The sequence below is a fragment of the Melanerpes formicivorus genome, unplaced genomic scaffold (genome assembly GCF_026170545.1).
Source record: "Melanerpes formicivorus ecotype bairdi unplaced genomic scaffold, bMelFor1.0.p_v2 SCAF_3, whole genome shotgun sequence".
Classification (NCBI taxonomy): domain Eukaryota; kingdom Metazoa; phylum Chordata; class Aves; order Piciformes; family Picidae; genus Melanerpes; species Melanerpes formicivorus.
Genome location: NW_027142355.1, coordinates 27757570 through 27771079, shown reverse-complemented (window position 1 = coordinate 27771079; position 13510 = coordinate 27757570). Strand labels below are relative to the sequence as shown.

The following is a 13510-nucleotide window of genomic DNA, read 5'->3' as shown; positions in this document are numbered from 1 at the left end:
GTTGGTGTGACTTGGTCTAATGAGCAGCCAACAGTTGATGTGGAGGTGTAGTGTGGCTACTTGATGATCTCAAAGGTCTTTTCCAACCTGGTTAATTCTGTTCTGTTCAATACTCCACCACCTCTTGCTTTGGCTTTCACTTGGTGGTTCTACAGCCTGCTTTTGAAGACCTTGCTTGTGAGCTCATCATGATCCATGTCTTTGGAATGCTGCTTCTGCATCTCTTGCTGCTTTGTTTCTAGCACTGTGTTCTTCCTTCTGAGTCTTCATGAGGTTTGGTTGTCCATGACTCTGTGTCCTAAAGAGGCTAGAGGATATCTAAAGAGTGTCCCAGTGAGCTTCAGAGGTGGGTAGAATTCAACTCTAAGGTGTTTCATTCACTGCCAAACCTTCTTTTCCCAAACCCCAAAAGCTCTTTGCTGGCTTGGGCCTCCAGTAGAATCTTTTGTAGACCCTTTGGCAGTGAGATGTGGATCAAGATTCCACCAGGAAGAGTGGAACCGTATCCTGGCTTGGATCAGCAATGGTGTGGCCAGCAGGAGCAGGGCAGGGATTATCCCTCTGACTGGGTGCTGCTGAGCCCACACCTGGAATCCTGGGGTTGGTTTTGGGTCCCTCACTCCAAGAAGGATATTGAGGGGCTGGAGCAGGTCCAGAGAAGGGCAACAAAGCTGGGGAAGGGTCTGGAGGAGAAGGGTCTGGAGAACTTGTGAGGAGCAGCTGAGAGACCTGGGGTTGTTGAGTCTGGAGAAAAGGAGGCTGAGGGGAGAGCTTCTATCTCTCTCCTTATTTATCCAGACTACATTCAAACCTTCTAGAGGTGAAGATGAAGGGACCATTAGGACATGCAGGGCCATGCAGATCATGTCTTCTAGGCTTATCTTCTGCTATGACTGACGAATTTGGCCATCCAGGTTGTGCATTTATGGTGGTTAGATATCTCAGAGAGCTTTGCAGGGCTTGTAGAAGAGAGGAGTCTCTGTTTGCAGTGACCTCCAGAGCAAAATTTACAAACTTGGAAGGTGGTTAACCAGCAGAATCTGGCCACCACGTTGAACTTTGTGAACATAAAAGGAATTGTCCAAGCTCTCCTGTAGGAACATCTAGAGGGCAAGGCTGTAGGCAGCATCTACAAACTTCTTTGTGCTGGGTGCTTTGTCCACTGGGAAAAAAGAGCTCTGGACAGACTCATAGAAAAGTTGTTAAGTGGCTTTGGATTGGAGCTTCTAAGGTTCCTTTTGGAGTGAGAAATCTGAGAGGTATCACAGCTTCACTGAGAAGAGTCTGCAGTAGATACAGAGGTTTGTGGCCTTCATTCACCTACCTTAACCACACCATGAGGGAACAGTTCTGTTCTCAGAAGGTGTCAACACTCTGTCCCTGCCATCAGCCCAGTCAGGGTTGGAGCACATAAACATGTGGTTGGGTCCATGGAGCATTCTGATTGGTTGTGCAGTGTCCAGTTGGAGACCTGGAGCTCATGGTGTTCCCTATTGGTCACAACTGGGTCCAGTCTTTGTCAACAGCTTTGTCAGTGACCTGCATGAAAGGACATTGTGAAACCTCAGCCAGTTTGCTGATGGCATCAAACAAGGAGGAGTGGCTGACTCCCCCATCAGGCTGTGCTGCCTGCTGCTGAGTGAGACCTGGCCAGGCTGGAGAGTTGGTGGAGAGAAACCTCATGAAGTTCAACCGGGGCAAGTGGAGGGTCTTGCCCTGGGAAGGAACAACCCCCTGCACCAGTACAGGTGAGGAGTAACCTACTGGGAAGCAGTTCCATGGAGAAGGACCTGGGAGTGCTGGGAGATAACAAGGTTACCATGAGGCAGCAATGTGCCCTGGTGGCCAAGAAGGTCAAGAGTCTCCTGCAGAACATGAAGAAGAGTGTAGCCAGCAGGTCAAGGGAAGTTCTCTTCCCCCTCCACTCTGCCCTGGTGAGATCACATCTGGAGAACCAGAACCAGTTTTGGGCTCCCCAGTTCTGGAGAGACTGGGAGCTACTGGACAGAGTCCAGTGGAGGCTGGGAAGCTGCTGAGGGGCTCCTCCTCTGTGAGGAGGAAAGACTGAGAGCCCTGGGGCTGTTTAGCCTGGAGAAGGGCAGCCTGAGAGGGCATCTTCTTAATGCTCAGCAAGAGCTAAAGAATGGGGGGAGGCAAGGGGATGTCGCCAGACTCTTGTCAGTGATGCCCAGTGACAGGACAACGGGCAAGGGGCACCAGCTGGAACCCAGGAGGTTTCATCAGGAGCAACTTGTTGGCTGTGAGGGTGGTGGAGCCCTGGAGCAGGCTGCCCAGAGAGGCTGTGCAGTCTCCTTGTCTGGAGAGCATCCAACCTCACCTGGCCATTGTGCTTGAGCAGGGGGATTGGACTGGATGAGCTCCAGAGCTCTGTTCCTACCCCACTGTGCTGGGATCTTGTGGAGACTGATGAAGCTGGCAGCCAGATCATACCAGAGTAGTGTTTGAGGGCCACAGCCAAGCTGCTGAGAACAGCTGAGCAGAGGAACACTCATGATAAATACTTCAAGGTCCTGGAGTTCATTCTGGGGCAGAAGCGGACGTTTTCTGATCCCTCCTCCCTGGGTCATTTTGTGTTCCACACACAACCTCCTTGGTTTTGTTGACCCTGTTACTAATTGTCCTTCTGCAGAGGTTTGCGTGTCCAGCTTTGCTTTTCCATGAGCTTCTTGGGGAGAGTTTAATTGCCACCACCCCTTTGGTGGTCAGATAACCTCAGGTCTTCATACCATGGGAGTCCTTGTGTCATGGAAACTGCAGTGGTTGAGTTGAAGAAGTTTATCTTTGGGGGATGGAAACCTCCTGAGCTGCAGTTTCTTGTGTGGGAAGTCGTCATCTCATGATGTTTCTGATTGCTTGGGTCAATTTTCTGCTGTCTCATCTATCTTCAACAGATTCTTGAAGTTGTGGGTTTGGTTTTTTCTGTTCTTCTGGAATGTCTTCTGAAGAGCCTCTTAGTCCTTCAGGAAGATGAATGTTCTGAGCTCAGTTTTCATGTTGTTTTTTTCCAGGACACACAGAAAAGTAGCTACAGAAACAGAAGCTTGACCTCATTATTTCCATCAGGTCTTCATTTCCAGACCGTGGCTATAGGGACTTGTCACCTCCACCAGCAGCTGGTGATGGACTTCCAGCTTGGTCATTTGCTGAGCTTTCCTTCCATGGCTCTTACTTGCTCTCAGAAATCATTCCTGAAACCAGGACTGGAGTGATGGTCCTCACTAAAATTTTGAGGAACATCATAGAATGCTTTGGGCTGGAAGAGACCTCTAGAGGCATGGTTTAGTTGGTTGGGTGGTGTTGGATGATAGGTTGGACATGATGATCTTGAACATCTCTTCCAACCTGGTTTATTCTATTCTATTCTACAGTCCATCCCCAGATCTCCAACTAGATCAGGCTGTTCAGAGCCCCAGCAAGCCTGACCATGAATGTCTCCAGGGATGGGGTCTCCACCACCTGGGGAACCCGAACATCATCCACATCCAAGCTTGTCCTCTGCCTTAGAAGGCAAAAATTAGAAGTGTTCACCAAAATCACTTCTTCACTTAGAGATGTTGATATCTTCAGTGCAAATGGAGAAGATCTGGAGGTTTTGTGCTCACAACTTAATTGCTTTGTCAGGGTTTGATGTGTTCTGGTATAGGGAGATGAGACATCTTTGACATCATCTTGGGGGCAATCACTGCACTCCAGAGAAGGGCAACGAGGCTGGTGAGAGGCCTTGAGCACAAGCCCCCATGAGGAGAGGCTGAGGGAGCTGGGATTGTTTAGCCTGGAGGAGGCTCAGGGGAGACCTTATTGCTGTCTGCAACTACCTGAAGGGAGGTTATAGACAGGTGGGGGTTGGTCTCTTCTCCAAGGCAATCAGCACTAGAACAAGGACATAGTCTCAAACTGCACCAGGGGAAGTTTAGGCTTGAGGTGAGGAGAAAGCTCTTCACAGAAAGTGTTGTTGGCCATTGGAATGTGCTGCCCAGGGAGGTGGTGGAGTCACCATCCCTGGAGGTGTTCAAAAAGGGATTGGACGTGGCACTTGGTGCCATGGTCTAGTCATGAGGTCTTGGGTGACAGATTGGACTTGATGATCTTTCCCAACCTTACTGATTCTATGATTCTATTCTATGAAAGTGTTGTCCCTCAGGGATGGGAATCTATTTTCAAATGCCTTGCTGAAAGTGAGTTAATGTGACCCAGTTTGACTTCTGGAGATCGCCCCTGGCTGCCCAGCCAGCTGGCCCCTAGCCACTCAGCCAACTCGCCCCTGGCCTTCCAGTCAGCTCAGGTTTACTTCCTCAGGATTTATGTCCCAGCCTTAAATTGAAGTTTTCTCCAGGGGCACCCAGAAGCACCAGGCATGACTTGGGTCAGGCCTGTAGAACAAATCAGCCTTAGGAGCCTCTGAGGTCACAAACAGGCTTTGCCAACCAATCTGAGGAGCTTGGAGATCTCCTTGGTGACACTGGGCCATAAAAGACAATCCCGAGGTAATCAAGTCCTCTAGGATGCCTTTCCCACCAAAGGCTGGGCCAGAGGGTTCTTCTGAACTCCTTCCCAGCCTGGGCTGTGTCCTAGTACTGACAAACTCTAAGACCTGCAGTCTGCTTTGGAGTTATTGGTCCCCAGTTGTAAGCTTGACTTTCTGGACCCTCTAAACTTTCAGTCTTGTCTAAAGGTCCTTCACATTTGCATCCTTCTCCTGTTTGTCTTCCATGCTTGCGTATAGAAGAGCACGCCAGCAGAGGTGGTTGCAGAGGGTGGTAGAACATCTGCTTTGCAGGCATTGGAGATATGTGGGGAGCTCTTAGGTTGGATTTTATTGGGGGAGGTGGGAATGCCTTTGAGCTTGTGTCTGTTTGGCAAGTCTCGTTAACCTCTGGGCAGGTTGTATTGACTTCTAGGCAAGACTTGTTGACTGTCTTGTTGACTTTTGGTCTCCAGGATGCCACCACTGCTTTTGAATCCCAATTTCTTTTCAGTCCTTTCATCTTCCTGGGATTTTGGTGACCAGCTGTAGGAGAGGAGGAGGAAGGTTCTTTTCTCTGGGGGGCTGCAAAGCCCCACAAATGGACGTTTTAACCTGAGGTTGACTTCTCCCCACACAGCGAGGCGGACTGCATGGTCATTGACAAGCTGAGCATCAGCGACATCGCCACGACAAAAGCATCCAAGCCCCTGAACAACCTGGCCCAGTGCTCAGAGGAGCGCCAGAACACTGCCCCTGTCGTCGCCGCTGTCACGGAAACGGCCACGAAAGACAGGTGAGGTGGTCACAACTCTCTGCTGTCAGCTTTGGGTGCCACCAGGGCACAGAATCGTGGAGTTGCTGGGGTTGGAAGGGACCTATCAGGTAGTGATAGGACCCAGGGAGAATGGGACTAAAAGGAAAATGTGTAGATTCAGATTGGATGTTAGGAAGAAGCTCTTCCCCATGAAGGTGCTGAGACACTGCAACAGGTTGCCCAGGGAGATAGAATCATAGAATTGTCAGGGTTGGAAGGGACCTCAAGGATGAGCCAGTTCCACCCCCCCTGCCATGGGCAGGGACACCTCTCAGTAGATCAGGTTGCCCAGAGCCACAGCCAGCCTGGCCTTAAAAACCTCCAGGGATGAGGCTTCCACCACCTCCCTGAGCAACCTGTGCCAGTGTCTCAGCACCCTCCTGGGGAAGAACTTCTTCCTAACATCCAATCTGAATCTACCCACTTCTAGTTTTGCTCCATTTCCCTCAGTCCTATCACTCCCTGACACCCTAAAATGTCCCTCCCCAGCTTTCTTGTAGCCCCCTTCAGATCCTGGGAGGCCACAATAAGGTCTCCTCGGAGCCTTCTCCAGACTGAACAGCCTCAACTCCCTCAGCCTGTCTTCATAGGAGAGGTGGTCCAGCCCTCTAATCATCTTTGTGGCCCTTCTCTGGACACACTCCAGCACATCCAGATTTTCCTGTAATAGGGGCTCCAGAACTGAATGACTGCAGTACTCCAGCTCACTGAATGTGGTTGAGAACCATGAGCTTGTGGTCAAAGTTACACATCTGGAGGGACTCAGAGTACTATGTACTACAGGGTAGAGCTGTAGCTGTGATCTCACAATAGTAGAGGTTGGTTAAGAGCTTGAAGATGATGGAGTTCAACCCTTAGCCCAGCACTGCCAGGGCACTACCAAGCCATGGCCCTCAGCACATCTCTATAGCTTTGAAAGCCCTCTAGGGATGGGGACTCTATCACTGCCCTGGGCAGCCCTCAAGGAGCAGAAATTGTTCCTCAGGTCCAACCAGAACCTCCCCTGGGGCAACTTGAGGCCATTTCCTCTTGTTCTTTCACTTGCTCCTTGGGGCAATGAGCAATGTGTGGTCAGAGCTCAGACCTAACCTGCCAAGGGCTGGTTCCCAGCAGTGTGGGCAGCAGGTGGAGGGAGGGGATCCTGCCCCTCTGCTGTGTTCTGCTGAGATCCCACCTGCAGTGCTGGGGCCAGCCCTGGAGCTCTCAGCACAGCAGACACAGACCTGTTGGAGCAGAAACAAAAGTGGCCACAGCAATGGTGGGATGGCTGGAAGCTGTCTGCTGTGAGGCCAGGCTGAGGGGGTTGGGGTTGTTCAGCTTGGAGAAGGCTGCAGAAGGACATTCTGGTGGCCTTTCAGGACTTAAAGGGGGCTGCTAGAGAGGGACTTTTGAGGAAGGCGTGGAGTGACAGGATGAGGGGTGATGGCTTCAACCTGGAAGAAGCTGGATTGAGATGAGACATTAGGAAGAAGTTCTTTACGAGGGTGGTGAGGCACTGGAACAGGTTGCCCAGAGAAGTTGCCTGGTGGGTCAGTCTCTTCTCCAAAGGAACAAGCAGAAGGACAAAAGGAAATGGCCTCAAGTTGCCCCAGGGGAGGTTCAGGTTGGACATGAGGAACAATTTCTGCCCCTGGAGGGTTGTCCAGGCCTGGCCCAGGCTGCCCAGGGCAGTGGTGCAGTCCCCATCTCTGGAGGGTTTTCAGAGCCATGGAGATGTGGTGCTGAGGGCCACCGTTTGGTGGTGCCCTGACAGTGCTGGGTTGATGGTTGGACTCCAAGATTAAGTTAAAGATCTTTCCAACCCAAACCATTCTGTAATTCTGTTGTGGAGGCTCCAAACCTGGAAATGCTCAAAGCCAGGTTAGATGTGACCTCGAACAGCCAGCTCTTAGAATCACAAGTTCCTCTAGTCCCAACCCCCTAACCTCTTGTAGGACATGTCCCTACCTGTGCCATGAGGTTGGAGCTAGAGGATCTTGAAGGTCCTTTCCAACCCAAGCCAGCCTATGACTCTATGATTCCATGATTCTCTTAATGGTCCTCTTTGGGTTTCTCCTCAGGAAAGAAGAAGCCTTGCCCTGTGCTGAAGCCACGTTAAATGGTCCTGCTTGATGAAGCCAACGCCATGGGACGTGTGTGATCCAGGCCAGGCTGCTCCCTGGTGATGATGCAATTTGTCAATTATTAATTTTTTTTTTTGTTCAGTTTTTGGTTTTGTTTTTATTTTGTTTTGGTTTTGTTGTTTTTTTTTTTTTCCTTTTTAATTTTATTTTTTAATAAATGCTGCATTGATGAGAGAGAGCTGCTGGCGTTCAGGACCAGACACCCACCAGTCTTGGTTGGAAGAGACACTTGGCATTGGCTAAATGTAGCATTGAGCAGTTGAAGTCATCACAGGAGTGATGAGGTTCTCCTCAAGGAATGATGATGAGGTTCTTTCTCCTCAAGGAATGATGATGAGGTTCTTTCTCCTCAAGGAATGATGAGATTCTTCTCAAGCAAGCCTTCTGCCCAATTTGAGTTCCTTCTCCTCCCTTCCCCTCCCTCTCCCCCCCCCAAAAAAAAAATCCTTGGGTGGTTTTTTTTTCTGTTGTTGTTGTTGTTGGTTTTTTTGTTTGTTTGTTTCTCTTTGGGGTTGAGTCCTGTTTTTTCTTGCACACAGTATTCAGCTTCTCTTCAGAAAGGTAGCAGGTCTAACGAGGGGGACTTGGACATTGCACAAGAAGTCCCAAAGTCGTGTGACCAAAGTTCCTGCTGGAAGCTGTCGTTGAGGGCAGCGTTTGCACCGCTTTTGTATAGCAATAAAAGCCTTACCAGAAACATTGCAGAGGAGGAGGAGATGCAAACACTTCAAAAAAGGGGGTGGTGGAGCAGGGAGGGCTTTGACTTTATAGTTGGGGTGGGGTGGGGTTGGATGGGATGTCAGGGATCTTGTCCCAGGCCAGAGAGATCGAGTTGCTGACTTGTTGTGATGCTGGAACTCTTGGAGAACCAAGAAGTTTTGGCCTTCAGGTTGCTCAAAGCTCCTCTTCTCTGTCTTGGGGACAGGTCACTGAAGGATCTGGGCTTGGGTGCTCTTCTCCTCTGTCTTGGGGACAGCTCACTGAAGGATCTGGGCTCGGGTAGCAGTTGGGCTTCTTCAAGTCCAAGCCATCCATACCCAGCTTCTCAGCTGTCATCCCTCTCTGTTGGCTGGAGGACACACAAAGAAGGTAGTGTGCTGGTGGCCAACTGAGAGGATCATGATCCACTGGACTGCTGCTGTGCAGGAAGGAGAGCAGATGTGGCACAAAGAGGTCACCAGGTGTCTGTTGGCTGGGGTTTTTTTGAGACTTGATTGTACCTTCACCTGGTTCTGGAGATCCTTTTCTCTTTGTTTTTGGTTTTAAATGTTTTTACTGGATGCAGGAACAGCAACACTTTTGCACTTTGTACCTTGTGATAACAGCGTTAGAGAGCAGAAAGGCCCCAGCATAGGACTCCTCTTCTTCCTCCCCAGATCCTGGAGAAGTTTGGGTGAGGAGGACCCAGACTGAGTTTGGGTGAGGAGGATGCACACCACTGCCCTGGGGTATGAGAGTAGAACAGCGTGGAGAAGCAGCCTGTGCTTCACACTACCTGGGAGCAAGGTCAGCTGAAGGTGTCTGTGTGAGTCTGGAGCGCAGGATCTTCAGTGCTGGCTGAGTGACCTGCTCCTGTGAAGACCATGCTGGTTTCAGACCCAGCTTTGCACCCCGTGGTGCTGGCCTCTGTACTGAGCTTGTTCCCAGACCATGTGCACATCAATCATACAGGTGCAGGGCCACCTGCAGAAGTAGGCTTGGGTTGGGAACACCAGGTGGCCAGCATCAGTTCTCCAGCTCTTTTCTTCTCCCTCTGTAGCCTAACCAGAGAAGTCTGGCTCTGCTTTTGTGTGCTGGAACCACCTGTCAGATGGTAAACACCATTTGTTTCAGTAGCCCAAAAGCTTGTGTGGAAAATGGAGTTAAAGTTTGGCATGGTAGGGCTGTTCACTCTGGAGAAGAGAAGGCTCCAAGGAGACCTTATTGTGGCCTTCTAGTATCTTAAGGGGGCCTACAAGAAAGCTGGGGAGGGACTTTTTAGGGTGTCAGGGAGTGATGGGACTAGGGGCAATGGAACAAAACTAGAAATGGATAGATTCAGATTGGATGTCAGGAAGTTCTTCCCCATGAGGGTGCTGAGACACTGGCACAGGTTGCCCAGGGAGGTGGTGGAAGCCTCATCCCTGGAGATTTTTAAGGCCAGGCTGGATGTGGCTCTGAGCACCCTGATCTAGTGTGAGGTGTCCCTGCCCATGGCAGGGGGGTTGGAACTGGCTGATCCTTGAGGTCCCTTCCAACCCTAACAATTCTATCATTCTATGTTGGGAGCCCAACAGCTCCTTCTTGAATATGTCCTCGCATGGGTAATGAAGGAGCAAGTTCCTCACCCAGATCTGGTGTTCCCATCCCAGACATCCTCACCAGTTTCCAGCCTTCTCCCAAATCCTTTGTTTTTAATGTGACAGGTGTGTGGTGCAGGTGGAACCTTCATAACCACCTCGAGATGTGCTCTAGGAGGAACAATGAGGTCAATGAAACATCTTCACTGCTGGATCAGAGTGGTGGTGAGGTCCCTGTAGAATGAGGTCCTCCTGGTGTGCCCAGAGAGAATGGGTTTGTTTTACTGGGGAGAGGTTACTGGGTGCACCTCAGAAGCCACAGCTTCTCCACCACTAGAGTGGTGTACCACTTGGGTGCCATTGACCTAGCTGAGGTCTCTTTCAGCTGCAGGTCCTCAGGAAGCAGGTGGTTGGTTTGGAAATCTTTTCAGTCCCTCCTCCTAATTTAAGGTAGACAAAAGTTGTGTTGAGCTGGGAGGTCAAAACATCTCTACCTTGTGCTTTGGTCTGCTGTGGAAATTAATCCCACTCTTAGCCAGGACAATCAGAAGTGGCCCCAATGGGTTTGGGTTCCTCATTGGAGACATGTTCAAGTCTTAATTCTTCAGAGGATTGGTGCTAGAGCTTTGATGCAAATCAGGTTCTCCTTGGCATTCCTTGAGCAGCCCAAAAGGATGCTCTGAAACCTGGGAAGTCTTTCATCTAGCCCAACATCAGCACAACTCATTGAGGACCAGGGTTGGGCTTCAGTCCTGTTAAAATTCCTGATGATGATTCCAGTTCTCTTCCAGTCTGTCCTTATTCATGATTCTTCATGGTGCTTGTGGGTTTCACCACAGACAGTTAGGACCAAGTCCATTTAGGATCATGAGATGAAGTGCCCACAACAGACACAATTTGATCCTTCTGCATGATCTAACTCCCCACCCCCACCCCTGTATGCAGTAGTGTGGCCAGCAGGTCAAGGGAGGTTCTTGCCCGGCTCTGTTCTACCTTACTGAGGTCATAGCTGGAGAAGTGGGTCCAGTTCTGGACTCTCCAATTCCAGAGAGACTGAGAGCTACTGGAGAGCATCCTGTGGAGTCTGAAGATGCAGAGGCCTGGAGCTTCTCTGTGAGGAGGACAGGCTGAGAGCCCTGGGGCTGTTGAGCCTGGAGAATAACAGCCTGAGAGGGGATCTGATCAATGCTCAGCAAGAGCTAAAGGGTGGGAGACAAGAGGATGTCACCAGACTCTTGACAGTGGTGCCCAGCGACAGGAGAAGGGGCAACAGGCATCAAATGGAAACCAGGAGATTCCATTAGGAGGAGGTTGTTGGCTGTGAGGGTGGTGGAGGCCTGGAGCAGGCTGCCCAGACAGGTTGTGCAGTCTCCTTCTCTGGAGAGCTTCCAAACCCACCTGGCTGTTGATTCTGGGCAAGCTGCTGTGGGTGACCCTGCTGGATCAGGGAGCTTGGACTGGATGATCTGCAGAGGTCCCTTCCCACCCCACCATGCTGGGCTTCTATAGAGCTGCTCAAGCTCTCTTCCTTTTTGCATTGAATGACTTCTTCACCTGTGAGATCTGAGCTCTGAACTCCTCCTCGTGACTTCCACGCTTCTCTCCCAGTTCTTCACCCCAGCCAACAAGCTGGCCTTGAAAACTCTCCATGCTTGGTGGGTTGGAATAGGCAGTTGAAGACAGGTCCAGGGTCAAATGGTGGCTTCCTTGTTACAGGTAAATCATGCAGAGATTTCTTTCCAAGCCTGAGCTCCTCATCTCCCTGGGGTCACAGAGATCTGTAGAGGTTGGGAGGTCCCACTGCCTGTGCTCTGTGGCCTCTCTTGGTCCTTGTCTTGAGCTTTCCTTCTTGCCTTCCCAGATGCTCTGCAGGGCAGCAGGGCTCGGTCTCTGCTTTCTGTGTCCAGGTGACCATGAGACATAGCACACAGTGACTTTTGGAGCCCTTTGCATGGGTATCTCCATGGTGGTGGTTGGTGGTGGCATCTCCAAGCACAGTGGCTGCTGGAAAGCTCTGTTACCTGCTCACCCCATGTGTGTGAAGGTCTCTTACATAAGGCTGAAGCAGGATGTGTTGTCTGCTGTAAAGGGTTGACTTAACTCTGCTGGATCCTTCAAAAACCCCTTGGCTTGTTCTGATCCATGGTCAAAAAGTGGTGGAGACCAAACAGAGCTTGCATCCAGCACTGTCCTTCTTCACTGACCTGCAGTATTTTAATGTCACCATGGTATCTACCACTAGGTTCAATTTGGAGTCTGCTGAACCTGTCTGTAGATACCAAATATTTGCAATTTGTGTTCTTCCATCTCTGGATCTTCTGTGGAACCTGCTGAAGCAGCACCACCAGCCTACCTTTAGTCCTGCCTCCATGGTCAACAGCAAAGTCATCACCATTCGTTGTAGAAGGCCCAGACACACAAGGCATGCCTTAAAGGGGTGGGAAATGGTTCAGCTAGAAGGTTCTGCTTCAGTGCTCCACCCAGCTGGGTGCTGATGTGGTGCACCAGGAGAGAGCCCAGTGATCCCACCACTGTTGTCCATGTCATCACTGCTGCTGCAGAACCTTGTCATGCTGGGAGAGGGAGAGGAGAGAGCTTTCTTTGCACCATTAGTGTTTAAAACATTTGAGTTCAGCTAACAGTAAATAATGGACCATGGCACATCCATCCAAAAACACGCTCCTGTAGATGTTGTGGCCACCAGGCAGTGCCACCATCATGGCAAGCTGACTGTTGCTGGGTGTCCAAAGTCCTGTCTTTAGTAGCTGGGTCTTAAACTTGGGTGGGGAACATGGCTGTAGAGCTTGTAGGCAGAAAAATCGTCTGCTGCAGAAGAACCAAGAGTAGCTGGAGCCATGAAGATGAGCCCATAGCAGATGACCCTCAAGTGGTTTGGATTAATTAAGTATTCATTATTTCTGCAGCACTCTGGGCAGGCAGGTGGCTTCCTAACCCTCTTCACACCAAAGGAAATCTGGAGTTAGGTTAGTGGCTTTGAGTGCCCAAAGAGGTGAGGTCCTCTTGAAAGGTGATCCACCAGCTTCAAATGGAAGGGTTACCAGAGAATCATGGAAGTGTTTTGGTTGGAGATTACCTCTAAGATCATCTTTGGACAAGACCTCAAAGGTCATCAAGTCCAACTGACAACTTAGGTAGTTTATGAGATGCTTTGAGGATTAGGTGGGGTGGTCCTTGGAAGGGACCAAGGTGGTTGTGGTTCAGCAGTTCCACCAGAAATTGACCCCTGCAAAACAAAGTTGTCCTCAACCCATCTTCTTTTTCTCTTCATATTCTTCTTCCTGCTTCTCTTAAGTCTTCACAGTTATAGAGACAACATCCCAAGCTGTTCATCTGGATGATGTACCTCAGCAAAGCCTGGTGGAAATTCATGAGCATCTCAAGGCTTTGGCCTGCCCTTCCTGCTGTCTGAAGAGGTGCAGCTGGCAGCAGAATGGAGGAGCCATGAATGCAGAGCTTGGAAAAGAAGGAAGTAGGAGAAGAAGAAACCTCCACAGAATAGTTGGTCAACAAGACTTAGCCATCCCAATTTGACCAGTGGATGGGCTTGGGTGAGGTGGATGAAGGACAATCCTAATCAATATAGTGAAAGGAAATGTGGCTTTGTTGTTACCTGGTGGGATCCCCAGATCACCTGAAAATTAGTCAAGGAGTTGAAGGGACACAAAGGTGGGGTTGGAAGTGACCTCTGGAGATCATCTGGTCCAGCCAGTGCCAGTCACTAAAGGGATACACCAGGGTGTGTCCTCCTTGCTGCCCAGTCTCAGTCCTTCCAGCCACCAAGTGCCTT

At 50.3% G+C, this 13510-nt stretch overlaps 1 protein-coding gene across 2 annotated transcripts in view; it reads left to right on the top strand.

Moving 5' to 3' along the window:
* Positions 1-7888, top strand: part of PPP6R2 (protein phosphatase 6 regulatory subunit 2) — a 76710-nt gene extending 68822 nt beyond the window's left edge. For both annotated transcript variants that reach the window (XM_068169732.1, XM_068169724.1), the window contains exons 23-24: positions 5124-5279; positions 7361-7888. In XM_068169732.1, coding sequence (XP_068025833.1) covers positions 5124-5279; positions 7361-7412 — 208 coding nt within the window. In that variant the 3' untranslated portion in view covers positions 7413-7888. The remainder of the gene's footprint in view (positions 1-5123; positions 5280-7360) is intronic.
* Positions 7889-13510: the final 5622 nt, after the last annotated feature.